Here is a 21,833-nt window from a genome sequence, read left to right on the forward strand (position 1 = left end):
TATCTGTTTGTGTTTCCAGTTTTCTATTTATTGATTTTAAAAGCTCATTTCAAAGGCTTTGAACAAACCACAGTGAGAGTCATTATTTACAGATGGAGACAACATGAAGCCGTGGGGAAACCTTTCCAAGGGGCCAGACCACCAAAATTATTTCAACAGCAATAATTCAGGAGGTAATAAATAAATAAATAATTCAGAACTGCAGGCATCACTGGCCTTTTTTTTTAATGTGAAAGAAGAAATGTTTAAATCTTCAAACCTATTTTTCTTTTATCACATCAAAACCCTGTTTTAGTTAGTGAAAGACTTGACCAAACTTGTTCCTTTTTATCCTAAGCCAATTCGCCCTAAAAGAATATGGATCCTAATCTTTACGTTAAGTCTCGAAGCACAGTCCGAAATAAGATTTCAGAAATGGATTAAATGACCAAAAAAAAAAGAAAAAAAAAGCCAAAGTATAACTTTTTTTTTCTTCCTCAGTTTCTGTCCATAGCCAAATCAAATAAAAAGAAAATGACAAACATGTTACACGACATAGCTGTTGTCAAAAAAGACATAACGGTATAGTACAAATTCCTGAATCTTAAAAAAATTGTTGCAGGCTGTACGGAACGGCAGTTATTAGCTTCTTGTTGTTAGCACTGGTGCAGGACGATTCCAGGTTCAAATTGCACGTGTAGCCTCTCACTTTGACGAATGGATGGATATTTCCTCATTTTCTAAACTTGTCAGACACATTCTAAACATTATCAGGGCCAAGCCTCCTTTGTGTACCTGGGAACCATCTCCAAACTGATATTGAAGTAGTTTGTATCTGATGTCCTTACGGTGGCCATCAGGGACTTCTTTGGATGCTCACTCTCACACATCTGGCGAAATGTTTGCAAAACCGGAGTTTCCTGATCTTTTGATGAGTCCGTGTTGGCGGCTGGATTAGCAATCCCACACATTTGAGGGTAGTGTCTGAAGCATTCAAAATTGTCCAAGCACCTCTGGCACCTGAGATCCCTCAGAGTCGCTATAGGCGGCTGAGTAGAGGAGATGGATAAGGGAGGCTGGTTGGTCTGTCTGTGAGCTGTGCGACGTCTGACCATGATGTTTGGTTTCGAGCAGCACTTCGCTTGGCCCTTGAACACGAGGCATCCCTTCAGACATGTTTGGAATAGCGTTCCCAGGTCCCTGCACATGATTTGTCGGAAATTAGGCCTCAGCATTAGGTAGATCATCGGGTTGTAGATAGTCGACGACTTTGCAAACATAGCGGGCATTGCAAATGCAAGAGGGGGAATGCTTTCGATTTCTCCGAAGGCGGCCCACATGGAAACTACGGCGTATGGACTCCACGCCGCAAAGAATCCAATGCAGACAGCAACGCTTAGCTTGAAGAAGAAGAAAAAAACAAGCACAGTAGAAAGTGAATACATAACTAGAACTCTGTGAAAAAGTGACATCTCTCAATAGTAGAATTAAAGGACGTTATTCTGCATTACTTCTCCAGAGTTGAAGGTAAAGTGGATTTGTATTGTCCACTTAAAAATGTGCAGTATGGGGCAATAACTCCATGAAACTTCATATGAATGTGTTTGTCTCTATAAGATGTCAATTGTTTTTACTTTTGTTTTCCTGTTGAGTCAAATATTATTAGGAAGAATGTTTGGGGGTTTTTTTGTCTTTTTTTTTAGCATTCAATGATAATGCAGCATATCAGGGATGAATGCCAATCAAAAAAAGTTTTAGATCAGTCTTCAAGTAAGCAAAGATGCGATCATGAAATCATTTCTGAGCCTCTCACCTCACCTTGATAATAATTGTCTGGATGCTGCTCATGCTCATCTGCCTTGATGCGTGCTGCTCCATGGTCTTCCTGGACGCCTGCACAGTCACCAAGATGCTCGTGTAGGACGCAACAATTACGCAGCACGGAAGGATGTAGCAGAAAACAAAGAGCGCCACGGTGTACGAGCGGGCCGTGCCGAGCTTGTTGGACAAGCGCCAGTCAATGCAGCAGGCGGTTCCGTAAGGCTCCGGTCCGTACTCTCCCCAGTGGACCAGTGGGGAGCAGGCAAACAGCAACGCATAGACCCAAGCACAGGCTATGAGCAGCTGGCCGTGAAAAGGCTTGAACCTGTTTCCTGTCGAAACGGACAAGGATTCCAGCTTATTGCAAATTAGTTTAAGACAAGTATTTAATCAACTTTCCCCAAACACCACAATCTCGCTCATTTATTATTAGTTGAAAAGTGTTCGTTTCTCACAAGAGAAGGTAAACAAAAATGAAGAGTTGACTGCTTAAGAGGTAACAAAGAAGAAGAGCTTCTGACTGCCTTGCACTAAGCACATCTGTCAATTATTGAAATAATTGCTGTGAAAGTTAGAACAAAAGAAAGTCTATTTTAGGGCAAACTCATATTGACCTTATCTTGTCTTACCCCAGAGCAGAAAGGCACTTTTGGTTTTTCACGAGCTCCTTGTACCTGTTATCTATTTTGTTCTGAATATGGTATTCAAACCAGAAGTCTGACTCAAGCCGGATCAACCAAGATTCACAAAAGAAAAAAAGAACACTAAACAGCAGTGGGATGGGTCAAAAATGTTAAATTGCTAAGCAATTTTCTGGATCTAGCACATTGAGGGGGATGTTTCCCTCTCAAAGACAGATGTGCTTCACTGCACATATATGGCGAGGTTGTGAAATTGGTCCAAGTCTTTCATGTTTGTTATGTGCAGATCCTTACTGGTGACTCATAGTCAAACTTCACACAGAACAATTTACTCCTTCAAATACTCAAAAATACTATGAATGAATTTTAGTGGGTTTTGGACCGGCTTACTAAGGTATCCCAAACTTTAAAACTTTCTACTGTTGCCGTTATTCAACCTGGAACTTTATTTATTGAGATTTTGGGAGACTGACCACAAATCTGTCTCAGTAATGTGAACATGTGAAAATAGCAGCAAAATCATGTGCCTTTTCATTTTGTTTTACTAATACCTATCTGAGCAATATAGCAATTTGTATTCAGTCCCTGAAATATTAATGTTGGGTGGAAAGAACACAGCATTAATGTAGTCATAAAACTTGAAAAGATGTAACGATCTAATAGGTATGCTGTAATGAATGTTCCTCCTGGTCCAAATGTTGCTCTTCATTCAGTTGAACACTGTTTTTTTTTTTTTTTTCAAACACAGGCAAATGTGAACCAGCAAACAAAATGCAAATGACTGCATGTGAATGTAATTGTTTAGAAATTCAATTACAGGAAAAACATTGTGAGCTTTTTGTACGTAGTCCGGACAACTGTTTACATAAATACAGCCAACATGTTGGGATAATGTAATTTAATCTACATATGTTAAACAGAAACCAAGATTCTTGTGCCAGCAAAACTTTTAACATCTTTAAAGGTTAGCCTCTCTGTGGAGTGCTCTCAAACTGCCTTGGACTAATCTGGTAAACAACAAAATACCAAATTTGGGTAAAAATTTAACAGGAATGAAAACAGATGCAATTTTCTTTTTAATTTCAGGAAGCAACTTCTTTTTTATGAGAAAGTATTTTGATGATATGAAACATTAATGTGAGACAAAAAAGAAAAAAAAAGACAAACATTAAAGCTTATTCACAAAACTTCAGGTATGTGCAGACCTTTCTATGAGATTAAATGGATGACACTTTCTTCAGGCCAGATTTAAGAACCACTACACAACATCAACCAAGATCACAAGTAAGTCATATCGACTGCAGCGCCTTCACTTGAGAGTCACAAAGGAAGTCTAATGTGTGCTTCACTGAAGGCTCATTCTGCTATTTCCATCAATAAATCAACTACTAGCCTCTTCTATTATAGGTGACCTGATGGTGGTTAATGACATTAGATTGCAACCATAACTCTCTTGAAAAGCTTACCGTAAAGCGGACGGCACACTTTCACAAAGCACACCGTGCTTAGCAGGGTCAGAGTGGTCAGACTGCAGAGGCCAAACAGTATGCCACAGAATGCGTACAAGGAGCACAGAGTTTTCCCATACAGCCACCTGCGTGGGAGGGCAGGGGGTGTGAGAAAGCAGAAGGGCAGAAATGATCGATGAGGGAGAAGGTGAGGAAAGACAAAGAAAAAGAGTAGGTTGAACTATATTTGCAGTGTAAGCCCACTGGCAATCACAGGGTTCATCAATCGTGCATTAAACAACCATGAAATGTTAAAGAGTGTCTCTTGAAAAAACTGAAGGTATTTCATTTTGCCGTCATGACGAAAAATATTTTTTTGTCTTTGTTTGTTTTTCTCATTAATTACAATGCCACAGCACATGCTAAGTTCATTACCTGTGGTAGAAGCTTGAGCTTATGGCCATGGGATAAAGGGACAACGTGAGGCCCAGGTCACTAACAGCCAGGTTGACGATGAAGTACTCTGCAGGCTTCAGCAGGTGCTTCTTCTTGTAGGAGATATATAGCAGTGTGCTATTTCCAAATAGTGAGCATACGCCTGCAAAACAACAAAACCACAATTTCATGTTTTCTGGGAAACAGCTAGCCTACCTCAGTGGAACAGCACGAAGACTGAAGAATACATTTTAGGTTTTGAAGCACAGTTGATTGTAATGTCCTACACTTAAAATCATAAATCACCTAACCACAAGCATCCAAGACACAAGCTACATTATTTCCTGTATTTAAAAAAAAAAAAATCTGAATTTACAAAGTGATTCTGATTCTGACCAGGAGTGTTGAAATAAATAACTTTAACATTAGCACCAATTATGTTGAAAAGCTGAAGACACCTGAGCATGAACCAAAGTAACTTCAGACTGTACTGCCTGTGCTCCAGTAGCATTACGCCATCTATAGCTGACTAATTAATTTTGCAATAAGTGTATTAACCACCTTTGGAAAACAAAACATTTAGAAATTGACTGGATTAATTTGTTGGATTTAAACCTCAGGTAAAACAGGTGGATTAAGTAGAATAGGATTGTTTAAGAATTAAATTATTACATGATGCATCACAACCTGGTACGTGTTAGAAGAGGACATTTAAGAACATTACTGTACAAGTGTCAGGCAAGTGACAGCTGACACTAAATGGAGTACGGCGCATTCATACGCAAACTGCATCTGCAGAAACATGGAATTGTAGGGCTCTTCTTGGAAATACAACCAAGATCAAAACATAGGATGAAAGTCAACTTTGGGAGCAGAGAACTGGTTATCAGGGGCCTTTCAGGGTGTTGTGTCAGATAATATTAGATGAACACCTGCCTTTTTGAACCCGTAGTGACTATAAACGGGAGCAATAATTAAATAAGATGTAATGCAAAACGAGTGGAATCCTTAACACCTAACAAGCAGAAGTGAGCTTGCATGGCTTCACGTTGGGCTGTCTTCTTCTCATGCTGTGATTCACCCCCGCTTGAGCAGAACTCACAGAAAAACTCATTTACAACATTATTAACTCAGCTGTTGGTCTGTTCAAGAGTAATTTAAAAACAGAGAAGAAAAAAAATTACCTTTGAAGTTCTGCAGACTTAACTCACCGAAAATTGAGTAGACTACAGCCACAGTTATATCCAGAGGCACAGGTATGCTGGAGTGGAACGCCATGTCTTCAGCCAAGAGTCCCATCTAAAATACATTGTTTTATTTTTTGTTAAGTACAGACATTACAGTTCCAGTCTGTTTTAGCTTCTTTCTTTTTTTTTAGAATCTCTGCTAATAAATCATTTCAGCTGAACAATTCCTTATTTTGTGAACATGTCAACCACCAAGACACCCTGCCTCATCGTGTACAGAAACGTTAAAAACATAAACCGGGACACCTGTGCTCAATGTGCTGCCACTTGACCGCTCCTCTGCCCCGGATGATAGAGTAGCCACTTTCATTTGACTGCCTTGCCAAATATACATTAACTGATGCCGAATGAATGGGATACTATCTAACAATCATTACAATTGACCAAAAACTGAATTCACATAGAATAACCTACATGCAGCAGTCAACTTATGATGTAGGTTGAGAATATGATGTGGAAGACTAAAAATAAACAACAACAGAAAAAACATATATTTATTACAATTATACATCTGTCTTAGAGTTTAATGGCATCTCATTAAGCTTAATTAAATAATTCAACGAGATAAAAAAAAAAAAAAAAAAAAAACACCATACTTAATAGATTGATTTCTAGTTGCCCAAAGAAAAAAGTCCCAAGTGTATCCTGGGAACAAATAACACGGTCATGTATCTGTGAAGCATTGATAAACTGAAATCAGCAGAGAAATGTTCCACGTGCAAAGTCACAAAACTTAATGGGCTTGTAGTCTACTTCCAATAATGTTTACCCAGATAGTACAATTCCACATACTGAATTACTGTGATGAGAGTACTTAAAAGTAGGCCTCCGCATATTTACGTTCTCAACTTTCCTCAAGAAACGCGCTGGAATTCCTCACATTATAAAAAATATATGTCTGTTTTTTTCACGTTCATAGACTGCCACCTATGGACAAACAAACGGATCTAGGCGCCACATTGGACTAAGTTTCAAACGTTTTCACTCATCCCTTTTTCTCGTCAGCTAAATAATACCAAAGTATAAATAAAACGTACCTTAAATAATTACTTTCCAACAGCCCGCGATGCGTTCATCAAACTTTGATTTTCCCTCACACCTCCGACACTGCTAACGCCAAATAAAGTCAGTCCACTCCAAGCAAAGCGGCAGTCTGGATTTTACTATGCGTCTGTGTCGAGAGGCTTTACTACAGAGCAGAAGATCCAGATGCCCCCAAAAACAGCGACCTGCTTTCAGCAATTAATGACGTCAATAACCGCTCAAGTCCACGTGGGCAGGTTCGGGTCCACTGGGGGGGAGGTACAGAAGCTGACTGCGCCTGGCTCCATTAAGCGTCACAGCTCCTCCAACGAAATTAATTTTGATGAAAAAAGTGGCAAGTAAACAGTCGAGCGCATCCACGCGTCGGTAGGATGCGAGTGTGTGAAAAGTCCTCGTGATTTAGCCAGGTGTTGATCACTGCAACTATGGCAGCAGGAGATTGAGCACTTTTTTAAAAATAATTATTTATTGTAAAATATTAAATTTTTATAAGACTCTCCAGGTCAACTTTCACTTCTCACCGATGCAGCGATAGCTTCTAGATTTGACCACCTTGAAAACAAACAAAAAAAGAAGACATGCAACATATATTTTTTTACATTTACGATCGAGGGAATCTGTGATTTAGTGATATTGCAAAGTTCCTGTCTATTTTGAACTTTGAATGAGGTTTTCCAATGACAGCATGTTCATCACAGTATTCATTAATAATGGTTTAAGTGACTTAGACTTCAGTTTAGTATCAAATTTTGCACTGATTTATCAGAGCTTATTAATGGACGGTGTCTCTGAATTAGGAACTTCTAAGTATGTAACATATATCTTATTATATAATCCGACAAATAAAAACTCCTGTGCCTAACTTATATTAAAAAGTGGTTGAAATGTAATCATTTTTATTCAATGCTCTTTCAAACTTACACAAATTCTTACAAATTGCTACACAGATCTTAGTGGTTAAAGCTGCAATAAGTAACGTTTGTAAAACAAAACAAACAACAACAAAGTATTTACATAGTTATTAAGAATGTCATTATGTCGTGACGTGATAAAAATGAGAAAGATAATCCTGTGAAGTACCATGTACCAATGAAGATTCTCTAGCAGGAAACTTTTTACAAGACTTAAACTAGAGGCTTTACTACCAGTCGTTGATTTCTTTCATTTGAAGCCCTGGAGGACCAGGATAAATGTTGTGATAATGTACTTTTTACTCTAGCAATCCCATCTTTAGTTACATTAAAATTCTCCAACCCTTATGCCCTCTGATTTTTGTAACATATTAAAAATAGTAATAATTTAAAAAAAAAATGTAGCAATTGTGCCTTTCACGTATCAAGACAGTAGCAATGTGGCTTTTTTTAATTAGAAGTCACACAAACATTTCTGGCATCAATCAAACTGGGTCAAAAGGAACATGTGGTGGCAGCTTCAAAATGAATTTAGTGTGTTCCAGAACGAGCAGAACGAGAAACAATCCACTCTGTCACACTTTGAAAGCAGGTAGGAATTATCTTCAAAAAGAATATCCCTCTGTGAAAATATTGCCTCTCGTGTGTCATCCACCCCCTTCACTTTCTTCCCAATATTCATGAACTCACCCTCATACTCGCATAACCAACAGGCAGATTAGCCTGGAGCTGATTGAGGACAAACTTGAGATGAAAGCGCTATTCCAGTTGTAATGGTGCTGTCAACGAATTTAATTGTCATGTCCGCAGAAGGAAGTGAGAAATGAAGGCACACGATAAGATAAAACACAGCGTGGACATCAAAGTGGTCCGGTGGGATTACAGAATGAGCGCTCAGGAGGATTTCACCTGGTGGGAAAAAAGCCACAGGCACCTTATGTAGTCATGACTACAGATAAGTGGACTAACTTCCAGTTCTTGTTGTGAAACACCTTTCATTTTACACAGAATTCGCAATTCACATTGCAATTCATGCTTGGATGTCAGAGAAGAAAGGGATTTTAAATCACAGGTTTTTAAGTGAACAGCTCCTGATGACTAAAGCTTTATATTCTCATCTTCACTTTAATCAAATCAAATTAATCCCTGTAGCCAATCTTTGTGTCGTAGTATTTTCTCTCTGCTGTTGTTTTCCTTACTATAGCTGAACTCTGCCTTTTATTTTATCCAGGTTTTGAACTATGTAATCTGATTTAGACTCTTTCCCCCTCGAGTGTGTTTTGGGTTTTCACTCCATGTTTGTCATGTTATTTCTCCCCTATCAATTGCTACTTTGTAATTATTGTTGTTGTTTTTGTTTTGTTTTTTTTGGTTGTTTTTTTTTACCCCAAAGACTTTGGACTCTATAATGAATTGGGAGATAAGAAATGTGATAAAGTCTTTCCAGATGTCATGAGGCACAAAAATGAAACATAAAATTTCAGATAAAGGCTAAAATAGTTATCACAAGATTTTTAGAAAGCTTAGATTAAAAAAAATGCTCTTGTAACCTTTTTGACTAGAGGAACTTCCATTTGAATTTCAAAACTTCCATTTCTGAATAGTAACAATTCCTCATCATTAATTAACAATTATACTCCAGTCGTTCAGGATGCATGTTCGGCTTGGGAATTTGCAGAAGATTAAAAATCTACTACGGTCAATGAGGCAATGCAAGGAAGTTTCATCAGTGGCATTTCCTGCTATGCCCACCTGCTGGGGCGGCGGCTTTGACAGACTGGCCCACTGGACACGGGTAATGAGGGGTGAAAGAGGCAGACAAACCTTGAAAAATGACAGCACAGTTTTACATCCACAGTTATTTAAAAAAATTATTTTCTCACCACAATTAAATAGAATATTAACTGTATGATTTTTATGTATTTCTTAATATTAAGAATTTCTTTTCCAGAAAAATTCTAAGAATTTCTCTGCATTTTGGTTCCAATACTTTTTAGGATCTGAGTAAAATGAGGTTCTGATTCAAGAATTGGGAGCTACAGTAGCTCCCTTAGAGATTTCTATAGCTTTTTTTTCTATTATTATTTAAATGTTTATACTTTCCTTGTTCTATGTTACTTTTCAGATCATCTAACCAGTTTAAAACAAAAACAAGTGAAATCTTTGGTGATAGAAAAGGTAGTTTTCAAATGATCTTTTCATTTATTTTGAGAAATAAATTATAGAAAAAAAGTAAGTGTCTCCTTTGTGAAACCAGGAAGCAATTGTGATTGACAATTTAGTTTCATTAGCCACCTCCAGGCCTCAGTGTTGATGACTGAACAAAAGCAAAAGGACGCCCATCCATGGAAGAGCTTCTCATGAGTCAAACGTGAGTGAAACTGTTTGGATGGTTTATCACATCTGTAGTAAAGGTTATCTGTTAGGTGGAAGAATACTTATTCGCTGCTCTGTACTTGACTTACACACAGGATTCTGGAAACAGAAATAAAGCATCTTCGGCACTATTCAGCCAAAAACAAAAATCCCTACTTTAACTAAAGAAGCATGATATATTCCAATCTATTCATATTAGAACTGTGAGTATTCAGCTCATATTGGAACTGGATATTCACTGTTGTGTGCATATTCACAGCATTTTCTCTTATTCTATAAATTAAAAAAAATCAGATTTTTTTGTCTATGTGCGAAAAACAAAAAACAAAAATATAATACCTAAGGTTCAACACTTTAAATCACTAAGGTTTATATCTGAGCAGTATTTATTGATGAGTCAGTTCTCATCTTACTGTGTTCGAATGCAACAAAATACAAATGATGCAAGACACACAGTATTTGAAGTTTTCTGTAAGGGCTTCAAGGGTCATAAACATTGCATGGCTTTGAAAAACATCAAGTGCATTATGTTTGGAATTCAAGTTTATTCTTAACTCATTTTAAGTTACCATCAAAGACTTCTGCAAAAGGATTAATCAGACCTCAAAAGTGAGCAAAAAGTCTGATTTATGAGGGTTAGTATTGCAGGAATGTCTGGTTAAAAATATACATAAATCCTTAAAAGTGTACAAAATACTTTTAAGACACAAGATTTATCTTTATTTATTTATTTTTTTAACACCATGTGTCCTGTTTCTTTCACTTCACAAGTATATATTATGTTACTTTGCTTAATTAGAATCCAAATCAAATGCACTAAAGTATTTGGTTACTGCAAAACAAGATGTAAAAATTCAAGTGTGTGAATATTTTTTTGCCGTGCTCAGATATACTCTGTTGGCCGTTCTGAGGCACTTTGCCAAGGTGTAAAGCTTGATTGGCATAAAAGCAGAGGGGAGCGGAGTTGTTGTGTAACTTTACTGTTTATGGCTCTGTCAGTTATTGACTTGTGAAATGTGTGCTTTATCATCAACATACACCTTTGTATTCTCTGCCTCCTTAGCAATAACTTTGCACTGTCACTGCCAGTTATTTACTTCTCAATGAAGACAGTACAACATGGCAGGAAGAGAACCAATCGGTGTTCTTGTACTTCACATTTTTTGCCTTCTGTGTGTTACCACCCTTTGTTTGGTAAGATATTGATTTGATTTAATGGTATGGGTTTTAAAATGTAAAAAGTATATTTAATATATATATACTAATAATATATTTTTACATAATATATTTAATTACTTTGTTATTCAACACTTTCTAACGTTTTACTATCCATCACGTAGCCGACTGCAAAGATATCAGGTAAGCATTTCCTTTAGAAACCTGTGGACTTCGCTCTTTCATAATGCTAAACACAAATGTCTTCAACGCGTTTATTTATTTCTGTTTTCCGCAGACTTTGATGTAGACGGTGGACGAGACCTTGACATTTTTGACATCAATGAAGGTATGTCGAGACAACATTTTGTGTCACTTTATCCCCCGTTTCTTCCTGGTTTGCGCTTGGTTACCCTTTAAACCAATAATATCTGTCCTCTATGTCCTCACAGAGGCCGGGCTGAATCTGGTAGAGGGAGACATTGTACTTGATGAGGTAGATTTTAATATTTTGTTTCATTTTCATCAGCACGTGTGAAATTTGTAAAATCACATTTCTCTCTCCATTGGGATTGGCTTATTCTTGCCGCTACAGACACAAACACGGAATTCTATCATTGGGGATGAGTACAAGTGGCCAACAACTGTTCCCTACTACATGGAAGATGACTTAGGTAAGAGTGTCTGTTGAAACATTTGGTAAAATGTAGCCTGAAAATAACTTAATGCAAACAGATTTACTCAGTATTTGCATTTAATTTCAGCATGACTTGGCAACAGTGCATAGCTTTTACCTGTGTTACATATTTGCAACTTTATTTTTTTTTGTTTGTTAACATTTTATTAGCAAATTTTACTTTAAGTGTTTTAGAATATAATTGTGCATAAAACATGTTGGCGCCCTACTGATGAAACACTGTGAACTTGTTGTGCCATCTTCTTATTGTCCAAGCTTTTAAGATGATCCAAGATTACTGTCAGTTAATCAACAATCATTATGACGTGTCATAAGAGAGGTGACAATCTTAAAGTTGTTTGTGCATAATCCTGCACCGGCATCTGTGTGGTTTTGAGAAAAAAAGAATAATATAAATAAATAAATAAATAAATAAGAAAACAAAAATAGTCGGATGCAGATACAGAAACACAGATAAAGACAATGCTTCTGTGAGCATCTTAATATTACTTTTTCATGGTTTATTCAATATGTTATACATGGCAGGTGAAAAACATAACACTTACAAAATTTTGATCATATCAGTGGGTGGGGCGATTGGGGTAGAAAGTGAGCAGCAGATGTGGGCAACCGCAAGTATGTGAGTTTGATAAAGGCCAAAGAGCCAAAAGCTGGAAGACTGAGTCAGGGCATTTTCAAACCTGCTGCTCAAAAGTGGTACAAGGAAGGAATAGTGATGAAAAGGTCCTCAGCCAAAAGTGCAGACAGTGAGTGATGTCAGAATCGGACTGACATCTACCGTCAGAGATCTGGTGGACCCAGGTGTAACAGCAGCGACAGATATACACGTTCACATATGATGAACCTTTGATGATGAAGAACATTTAAACTTTAATAGACCTGATTTGCTTGTGTTGTCTCCTCTGAAGAGATCAATGCAAAAGGCGTAATTCTAAAGGCCTTTGAACAGTACCGCCTCAAGACCTGCATTGACTTCAAACCATGGAGCGGGGAAGAAAACTACATTTCCATCTTTAAAGGAAACGGGTAAGACAAGAAAAACCTATTTGTTTTTTTTTTATTATTATTTTTTACCCTTTTAGATGGTAAGACAAGCTGTACTTTCTTGGGGATTAAAACATTACTAATTCAGCACACGAGAAGCAGTCGTTGAGATAAGGCTCTGCTGGTTTTATTTGATGTTCATAAAAGCTTTCCTCCCCTTCCCAAAGCTGCTTCTCCTCTGTTGGTAATCGCAAGGTCGGGAAGCAAAGGTTGTCAATAGGAACGAACTGCGACCGCATCGCTACGATAGAACATGAGTTCCTTCATGCTCTGGGCTTCTGGCATGAACAGTCCAGGTCAGACCGCGATGACTATGTGCAGATCGTGTGGGACCGCATCTTGGAAGGTATTAACTGGTTTTCTCTTCATGACAAAAATGATACTTTTTGTGAAATCTTGACTACGATTGCATATGCAGGACCTTGCAAAAGTAGTACTACCTCTTAGAATGTTTCACACGTTGTTTCAAAAACTTCAGTATTCCATCGATATCTTATATGAAATATATAAAAAGTAGTCGTTAATGTCCTTTCTGTGCTATGGATAAATAAATCCCAGAGCAACAGATTACCTTCACAAGTCAAGTAACTAGTAAATAATCTTCACTTGTTCATAATTTATAAATTAAGAGAATTTTGTTGCTGCAATAAAAGAAGTTTTATTGCTTCTTTTAGTGCACCGATTTTTTTATTGCATACACGATAAGTATATTTATAACAAATTGACCTATGCTCATCAATTTGCTAATGTATCATTTCCTTTAAACTGTAGTAAAGTACATTTTCCACAGACAGGGCAGCAGTTTCTAGAACATCTTTAAACACCTATGAATAAACAAACTTTTTAAGAATTTTGTAAAAGTGTGTTGAAAAAGACTGTTTTTTATTTTTTATTCTTTTATAGGCAGAGAACACAACTTCAACACATATGATGACACCGTTTCCAGCTCTTTGGGCGTGCCCTACGACTACAACTCCATGATGCACTACAGCAAAGCCGCTTTCCAGAACGGTTCGGAGCCCACCATCGTCACCAAGATCCCTGCTTTCAGCGATGTCATCGGACAGCGAATGGAGTTCAGTGACAGTGACCTGCTGAAGTTGAACCGCCTCTACAAGTGCAGTAAGAGTCAACACCATACAGGGCTTTTTTTTTTTTCTCTCAGCAAAACCAAAAGTAATGGAAACATTCAGCTGAAGATAATAAGGTCCCTTTTTTCAGTTGGGCCTCATTGAAACGTGGATAAACAGAATGACGCTACACTGAGTTTATTACTGTTCCTACACGTGCTTACCACTTTTTTTTTTTTTTTTTTCTAGCTCAAGGCTCCACCTTTCTGGACTCATGTGATTTTGAGCGTGAGAATATCTGTGGGATGATCCAGGGACATGGGGACCAGGCCGACTGGGTGAGGGTCGTTAGTGCCGATGGAGGGCCCGACACGGACTATTCCAACATGGGCAAATGCACAGGTGAGATAGATCTTAGAGAGATATGGGTAACACTTTATTTGAAGGGGGTTGAATAAGACTGTCATGACACTTTCATAAACATGACATAACATATGTCATGAACATCAATAAGCCTTCATGAATATTTATGACTGTTGTCATAAAGCGTCATTCGGTAAATTATGACACTTTTAATACAAAGTTGACATTATTCAAAATGTCTTTGTTATGACAACTTGACATTAACCAGGAAATCATTACTGTTTAAACTTTACCTTTAATTACATAAAGTTACCTAATTTTTAAAGTGCAATCAACTTTTATAACTAATTTATATCAGTAATGATTTCTTGGTTAATGTCAAGTTGTCATAACAAAGACATTTTGAATAATGTCAACTTTGTATTAAAAGTGTCATAATTTACCGAATGACGCTTTATGACAACAGTCATAAATATTCATGAAGGCTAATTCAACCCCCTTCAAATAAAGTGTTACCGAGATATGAGACATTGTTGAAATAAACGTAGCATTTAAGGAATGAGTTTAATTTAAATTCAATTTCAAAAGCATCTTTCATAATCTTTTATTTTTCATTCTTTAATTGAACAAAAGTAAAGAGAATGTCGACATGATTTTCAAAAATTCCTTTTTAATTTAGTTTTTTTCATCCTTTACCTTCACATCTATCTGTACTTGTAAATGTTTTAAAAAGTTTAAACCAGACATCCACACACACACACACACACACACACGCACGCACCCCCCCCCACACACACACACACATATATATATATATATATATATATATATATATATATATATATAAACTATTTTCCAGATTTTGAAAAAAATAGTTAAAATAAGTACATGGCGTTTCTTCTACTGTCTTTTTCACAGTACTAAATTAAAAGGTTTTTACAGAGCTTTACCAAGGATGCTAAAGTGAGCCTGCTACTGTCACATCCACAGTGTAAATAGAATACATTGCGACTGACGTTTATATTTTATGCCCTTGTTCTATTTAGGATCAGGATACTTCATGCACTTTAGCACTGGTACGGCCAACACTGGAGACACAGCCGTGCTGGAGAGCAGGCTTGTTTATCCAAAAAGAGGGTACCAGTGTTTGCAGTTTTTCTACTACAACAGCGCTGGTCCCAGCGACACCCTGAAGATCCACGTCAGGGAGTACGATGAAGCTAATCCCAATGGAACGCTGCGCTTTATAACAACACTAACTGGTGACTACGTCAAAGCCGTGCAGCTCACAGAGTTCTGCTGGAGAAATGAAGCCATCGAGTGATTTCTAATTTCAGTCCTCTTCCCCATTTTCACATAGGATCTCCTCAGGATTTGTGGCAGCTGCATCATGTGAGTCTAGATGTGAAAAAAAAGTTCAGAGTTGTCTTTGAAGGGACAAAGGGGTCCTCGGGGCCTGCAGTAGGTGGACTCTCACTGGATGACATTAACCTTTCCGAGACCACCTGCCCCGAGTTTGTATGGCGGGTGAAAAACTTCAGCCATGTCATGGATACGACCCCAACCGACACCTCTATCTTTAGCCCCCCCTTCACGTCCAAGGAGGGTTACACCTTCCAGATGCAGATTTACCCCAGTGGTAAAGAGGGCTATTCTGGGCAGTTGTCTGCCTATGCTCACCTCGTGGCGCGGGAAGGGGACACCGGACAAACATGGCCTTGCCCGTGGAAGCAGATGACCATGATGCTGATGGATCAGCACCCTCACATTCAAAAGCGCATGTCCAATCAGCGCAGCGTCACCACTGACCCAACCATGAAGGCAACAGGTAAGGCTTTCACAGAGAAAAATCTTGTGACATACACTAAGCTGCTCTTTATAGTTTAAACTTCAACACAACCTTTCAACATTGATTCAGATTCTGAACTTTTCTTCTGGGACGATCCACGGAAGGTTGGCACTGAGGTGACGGATACCGATGGGTCCAAGTATTTCCGAGGGCCGGGTTTTGGTACTGCAGCGTATCTCACACACCTCAGAGCTAAGAGCAGAGACTTTATCAAGGGAGGAGATGCCATCTTTCTACTCACAATGGAAGGTAAATGCAACCGATTACTACATAAACTCAACATCAGCTCCTCTGAAAATGCTCCAACACCCACTCTTCCTATTACTTACACATCGACACCACAACATTCTGATGCGTACAATAAATCTACGTCAGAACAACACAGATTCCTGGAGCTGACAATAAAGAGCTCTCTTGGGCAATGGATGGGGAATGGCTTGCTTTTCTGAACCTGTCCCATCATCACTATTCCCCAGTTTATCCATGTCTATCATAATTTTTCTCTGTGTCATAAGCTGCGCGGGACCCCTTTTGGTTATATAGGCCTGTAGAGATCAAACCAATATAATCAATCCAAAGCGTGCTGTCTTAAACAATAAGATTGATCTGCGAACCTATTTGCTACCATCAGGGTTGTAACTGTGCTGAAAATACATTCCCTTGCACATATAAAAGCAATGTAAGGATATAATCGCTCATTTATCTTATCTTTGTTTATAGATGTGGCCCATCTGACACAATCCCAGCCTGTGCCTCCCACAACCTTAAGACCTACCACATCCATATCCACAACCACTAATGCTTCAGATATTTGCCAAAATGTGCTGTGTCAGAATGGTGGAATCTGCGTTGGGGATCAAGGGACGCCTTCTTGCAGGTGAGCAGGTTTTGACTGTAAAAAATAACCAGTCAGTGCTAAGCTGTTTTTTTTTTTTAAATGATGCAACGAAATACCCAAATTATACCGAAGATAAGTTATTTTCCTTCAGAAACTCTGATTTTGTTATTGACAGGTATAAGACTCATCAATGCCTTTTGAAAACACTCGTATGAATTTAAGACCTACATGGATTATGAGAAATAATTTGTTTAAAACTGTCTCAATTTCCTAAAAGGGTTACAAAAACAGGGAAAAAAACTGTTTCGAAAGAACACTTGATGGTTCACAAGCTGGAATGAATAAATTATACTGCAAAATGAATTTTGTCACAGCATAAGGCAACATGTTGAGTTTATTTTAGCCAGGAACAGAATTAATGGATGGCACCAATCCATTATTATTATTATTATTTATTTTTTTATTTTTTAATTAGTAAAAAAAAACATCAGCATGAGATAATGTAATTTATGCGTTTATATCAGTATAATATCAGAATGCCCTTAAGACATTTTAGGATGTAAAAATTCATATTCTTACATTTAAAACAACTCATGACTCTTTAAGACCCCTTAGAAACCTTGAAACTACGTAGGGATACTGAAAACACAACGGTCAGATTTTCTTATTTCTATCCCCTTTCATCTGCTCTGCAGGTGTGTGGTGGGCAACGACTGGTGGTACTACGGGAATGTCTGTCAGCACAAAGGCTCCACGCAGGATAAAACCACTCTAGCACTGGCCTCCTCTCTGTCTGTGCTGGGAGCAATGTTAGTGATCACAGTCGTCAGCGTCCTCTGTATGAAGAAGAAGTACAAGAAAAAGGTTACGAACAACGACAGCAACATGTACATGCAAAATGTGCATGCCAATGATGGACCCTAACAACAACTTGGACTTTTTTTTCCCAATGAAAATATTACAGCTGTTGCCGGAGAGCTGGATTAAATCTAACGTTGCCTTAGATTGCCACCTATTGGTCATTTATTTGATGTAAAGTCATGGAAGCGATGGAGGAAGTTTTAATGTGTAAATGGAGATATTCTAAATGAAGCTTTTATTAAGGTTGTGATCTTTGCACAAAACTGTTAACATGTCAAAAAAAAAAAAAGTCTCAGACAACAACGCTTATATTCACAAATTTAAAATTTATTATACCAAAGACAGGAACATTTTGTAGTGTCTCTTTTCCGTGTGGCTATACTTGTTGGTGTTACTGAACTAGACACAGTCATGCCGGTGATAACAGTTACTGTAGGAGGGAGGTGGGACTAATTACCTGTGAGTATCCATGTATGTGAATGTCTCGTGTGTGTACGTGTGTGTGTGTGTGTGTGTGTGTGTATGTGATTGTTTGCGTGTGCATGCAAATACCTATTAGTGTTCAGTAGATACAGTGATGACTACAGGACATCACAGTTCAACAAAGTGGAGCAAACCATTGCAACTTAGTGTATAAATATTGTACGGAATGTTAGTTTCCATCCTGCAACTGCACATTTACACTTGTGTGTGTGTGTGTGGGTGTGTGTGTCTGTTGTGATGTCGATGTTGTGTTTGTGGGTTTACACCGTAAGAGAAAGGGGGCACGCCTCCATAACAGCAAACAATAAATCCTCCCCACAGCTAAAAGCCTTCACCGACATACAGTTCCTTTTAAAAGCATCAGTATACAACATTTTTCTTATTTACAATCATTGAAAAAGAATCACCATTTCTCTCAGAGAAGATTAGTAAAAAAGTGACTGAGTCACCATAAAGAGTATGCAACTCCTAGGAGTTAGTATTGGAAATTTTCTACAAAAAAAATCTCTATGTCATTTTACAGGCCGAGAGCTGTGATTTACTGAAGAAATACAGTATTTTAAGTGCCCTATCTAAAACAGTTAGGTGTGGTATTAATGGCGTATGATTCACCAAAAGTCGATTGATAACAAAAAGATGAGTCTGTATTTCAAAAGGTTCCTTTTAGCAACTTCACTGTGATCACACTGATTTAAGTTCTTACAAAACAAAATAAACCATGGAATCGTTATCCATATTAAGTACGGTGACAAGCTAATGCTATTTGCAAATAGACTAGTGTTGATTATGTACTGGAAAAACAAAAACAAACAAACAAAAAAAATAAACGTCGGGTCTGTGAGAAGGGCGCGGACTCTGGAATTTGTGTCCTCTCAGGCGATTTGAGGAGGTTGAGGATCATTAAAGGGCTCATTTGCTTGTTTCACTCTGAGAATGCTTCCTTACATGTTCCTCCAAAGAGGCGGCGCATGGCAGAGAAGCCTGCTGTGAAACACTTTCACATGTGCATTCTACAGCCTCCAGGCAAAACCCCACCCGTCCGTGGGCATGAGCGGAAGAATCGCGGCGTGCTGTAGAGGAGATGAATCTGTGTCCGTCTAGAGAGGGGTGTCGTAGTAATCAGTGGGCTGATCCGTCCCGGCTGGCTTCTGCTGTTTTTGCTGATGCTGCTTCATGATCTCCTTCACCTCTTCCTCCAGCTCAGGGGGGATGATGAACTGGTCGTCCGGGTCGGGCTGAGCTGGAGCTGTGAAGTAACCCCCTGATTTCTTGGACGGGGCGTCGGCTGCCACCTCGATGAGGTTGTGACTCTTCTCTTGACGCGCCACCGAACCGTTAACCCTCCTCTTCCCCGGAAACTTCCCACCGTCCCCAGCTCCTACTCCCACGCCTTGCCACGACTCGTCCCTCTCCAGGCCGTTCTCGGCCTCTGCCAGGTTCAGGTCGACCCCGTCCTCCAGGGGCTCGGGGGTGCACGGGGGTGGAGGCGGTGGAGGAAGGTTGAGCAAGGTGCGTTCCTGGATGGACGAAGCGGGTACGAGGCTTTGGGACGACGATAACTGCGACAGCTCCGCTTTCAGGCAGTGAACGTCTGCCTCCACTTCCACTCGGCTCCCGTTGGAGAAGACGCCGGCGATGGGCTCCTCGTCCTCGCTGTCCAGCCCGTTGTCGGACAAGGCGCTGGAGAAGGTGGCGCTGGACAGCTGCCTCTGAAAGGAGCCGGCCAGGCAGGCTGGGTGGAGCGCACAGCAGTTCCGAGCGGAAGCCAGCTCTGAACCTGGGAGGAGATACTGGCAGGACTGGGAGGTGGTGTGGGACTGCTGCTGCTGTAGAGACAGCAGCTGGGCTTGATGGTGCAAGTGAAGCTGAGGGTGGTGAGGCTGATCCTGCAGCAGCACAAAGGAGCTCTGTGGGGGCTCGTCGGACGAGGCCGTGGAGCCCACCTCGCTGCTCATCTCGCTGGTGCTGATCTCGCTGCTGATTTCGCTGCAGGAAGACGGCGGAACGGGCAGGGAGCTGTCCGAGGGTCGATCCTTAATGGCAGAAGACGACGACGGGTAGGCGCCCAGGCCGGGGCTCGGGGGAGGCTGGGGCGGGTCGGAGCAGCAGCAGGAGCAGCAGTCTTCACTCACACTGAGCTGCACCACGACTGCACTCAGGCTGTCGGTACAGCCGTAGCCTTGAGCCAGGGTACAGAGCTTCTTAGCCGCAGCGAGACCGTCCGGGACATTCCGAACCGCCTCCACTGCTTCCGTTGGAGACACAGCGTCCCACAGCCCGCGGCTGCCCAGGATGAAGAACTCATCCTGAGGGGTGAGAGTCACCGTCTGCACGTAGGGGCAAGGAATGACTGAGGGGTAAAGGAAGGAGTAGCCCATAATCCTCGTGGAGTCAGTCACCCCGTTCACCTTGTTGTCCTGGAAGACAGGAGGATAGAAATCAATACAAAGAACATTTGAAACTAGATTAGCTTCAGTTTTTTTTTTTTTTAGTGGAACCTCAGTCACGATGGCTCTGTGCTGCCTGATCCTACGGTATTCCTCCTCAAGGCCCACGTTGTGAAGAAGCGACAGGGACATGGGCTTCCCGTCCCGGCACAGGATGGCCTGGCACTTTCCCACATTAGCTGCTGTGAGGACGAAGCAGCCACTGGGGTCGGTGGGGTCGTGGCGGATGTGACACAGAGCTGCAGAGCCGCCGAGTTTCTGTCCGGCTGTTCCCAATTTCCTTCAAGGGGAAAAAGGATGAAAAAAAACACAAGAGAGCGAGAACGACGGTTTATTGAACAGATATTAAGTGGCAAGTATTCAGGAGGGAGTCTGTGGGTACAAACTTAATTATGATGCCATTCAAAACCCGGAAATTAAAACCCTGGGAATGGGAGAGGTTTGGTCAACAGATTCATTTTTCCATCTATAATCTCTGACGACTTGATGGTAAGGACGGGTGATCTGTGGTTAAGAGTTTATCATACTATTTTTGTGGCATTTATTGCGATAACTAAGCTGATGGTAAAAAAGTATTTAAAAATCTGCTAAACTCTTTTTGGAAATAGACCCAACATAACTGTAGTCAAAGCCCTGAGAAAAACAAAACAAAACAAAGTACTGATCGTCAAGAAAACACAACTTTAAGTTGTGCAGTGTTATCACTAACAGCACACAAAAACAATATTTAACCACATTTTTTTTTTATCTAGTGCCACTCTCTTGCAACAGCAAAAAATTCACAAGGACCACCAAAATTCTCTTCCCCCACCAAAAAAAAAAAAAAAAAAAAAAAAAAATCACTTGCTTGCAAAATAACGTCCAGTCGTTTAGAGAACATAGAGCATTACTGCTGGCCACGTACCTTTGCATGACGAGGAAGGTGTTGGTCATGTAATCCTCTTCGCTTTTTGTCTTGTGTATTTCCTCGGCCAGGACGTCGTTCATGGTGCACTGCAGCAGGTAGGGCACTTCCACATTCCTGTCTCCGTCAAACACGCCGTACAGAGCTTCCCGACTCCCGCAGAAACTGTTTACTGAAAGGGCAGCAACGCAGAGTCTGAAAAGGAACAGACAATCGCTCT

The 21,833-nt window shown here is 39.8% G+C and overlaps 3 protein-coding genes across 3 annotated transcripts in view; 1 reads left to right on the plus strand and 2 right to left on the minus strand.

The window, feature by feature from the left end:
* Positions 1-451: 451 nt before the first annotated feature.
* opn7a (opsin 7, group member a) lies at positions 452-6,771 on the minus strand. Its single transcript, XM_015000509.2, has 5 exons — positions 5,536-6,771; positions 4,325-4,487; positions 3,908-4,035; positions 1,798-2,132; positions 452-1,379 (listed from the first exon to the last, which is right to left on the minus strand). The coding sequence occupies exons 1-5, from the start codon at positions 5,621-5,623 to the stop codon at positions 750-752; spliced, it is 1,344 nt and encodes a 447-aa protein (XP_014855995.2). The 5' UTR covers positions 5,624-6,771; the 3' UTR covers positions 452-749.
* Positions 6,772-10,988: 4,217 nt separating this feature from the next.
* LOC106925930 (meprin A subunit beta) lies at positions 10,989-18,121 on the plus strand. Its single transcript, XM_015000511.2, has 14 exons — positions 10,989-11,096; positions 11,243-11,261; positions 11,356-11,406; positions 11,510-11,553; positions 11,653-11,731; positions 12,663-12,780; positions 12,966-13,144; positions 13,702-13,920; positions 14,118-14,270; positions 15,278-15,493; positions 15,592-16,059; positions 16,150-16,329; positions 16,801-16,957; positions 17,614-18,121. Exons 1-14 carry the CDS (start codon positions 11,022-11,024, stop codon positions 17,840-17,842), a joined length of 2,187 nt encoding a protein of 728 aa, XP_014855997.2. The 5' UTR covers positions 10,989-11,021; the 3' UTR covers positions 17,843-18,121.
* The window catches only part of phlpp1 (PH domain and leucine rich repeat protein phosphatase 1), a 50,707-nt gene continuing 46,959 nt past the window's right edge, over positions 18,086-21,833 (minus strand). Inside the window, exons 15-17 of the mRNA XM_015000510.2 lie at positions 21,614-21,808; positions 20,761-20,989; positions 18,086-20,679 (exon numbers count right to left, since the gene is read on the minus strand). Coding sequence (XP_014855996.2) covers positions 19,360-20,679; positions 20,761-20,989; positions 21,614-21,808 — 1,744 coding nt within the window. The 3' untranslated portion in view covers positions 18,086-19,359. The remainder of the gene's footprint in view (positions 20,680-20,760; positions 20,990-21,613; positions 21,809-21,833) is intronic.

Source organism: Poecilia mexicana, unplaced genomic scaffold (assembly GCF_051168715.1).
Source record: "Poecilia mexicana isolate PSO_F unplaced genomic scaffold, ASM5116871v1 scaffold_17, whole genome shotgun sequence".
NCBI classification, from domain to species: domain Eukaryota; kingdom Metazoa; phylum Chordata; class Actinopteri; order Cyprinodontiformes; family Poeciliidae; genus Poecilia; species Poecilia mexicana.

Excerpts from the sequence above, each read along its gene's own strand:
- opn7a (XM_015000509.2), bottom strand. The coding sequence starts at position 5,623 with ATGGGACTCTTGGCTGAAGACATGGCGTTCCACTCCAGCATACCTGTG. Across the intron at positions 4,488-5,535 it reads TGTAGTCTACTCAATTTTCG|GCGTATGCTCACTATTTGGA; the intron begins GTGAGTTAAGTC and ends GTTGTTTTGCAG. Across the intron at positions 2,133-3,907 it reads AGTGTGCCGTCCGCTTTACG|GAAACAGGTTCAAGCCTTTT; the intron begins GTAAGCTTTTCA and ends CCGTTTCGACAG.
- LOC106925930 (XM_015000511.2), top strand. The coding sequence starts at position 11,022 with ATGGCAGGAAGAGAACCAATCGGTGTTCTTGTACTTCACATTTTTTGC. Across the intron at positions 13,145-13,701 it reads GTGGGACCGCATCTTGGAAG|GCAGAGAACACAACTTCAAC; the intron begins GTATTAACTGGT and ends ATTCTTTTATAG. Across the intron at positions 16,958-17,613 it reads CAAGGGACGCCTTCTTGCAG|GTGTGTGGTGGGCAACGACT; the intron begins GTGAGCAGGTTT and ends TCTGCTCTGCAG.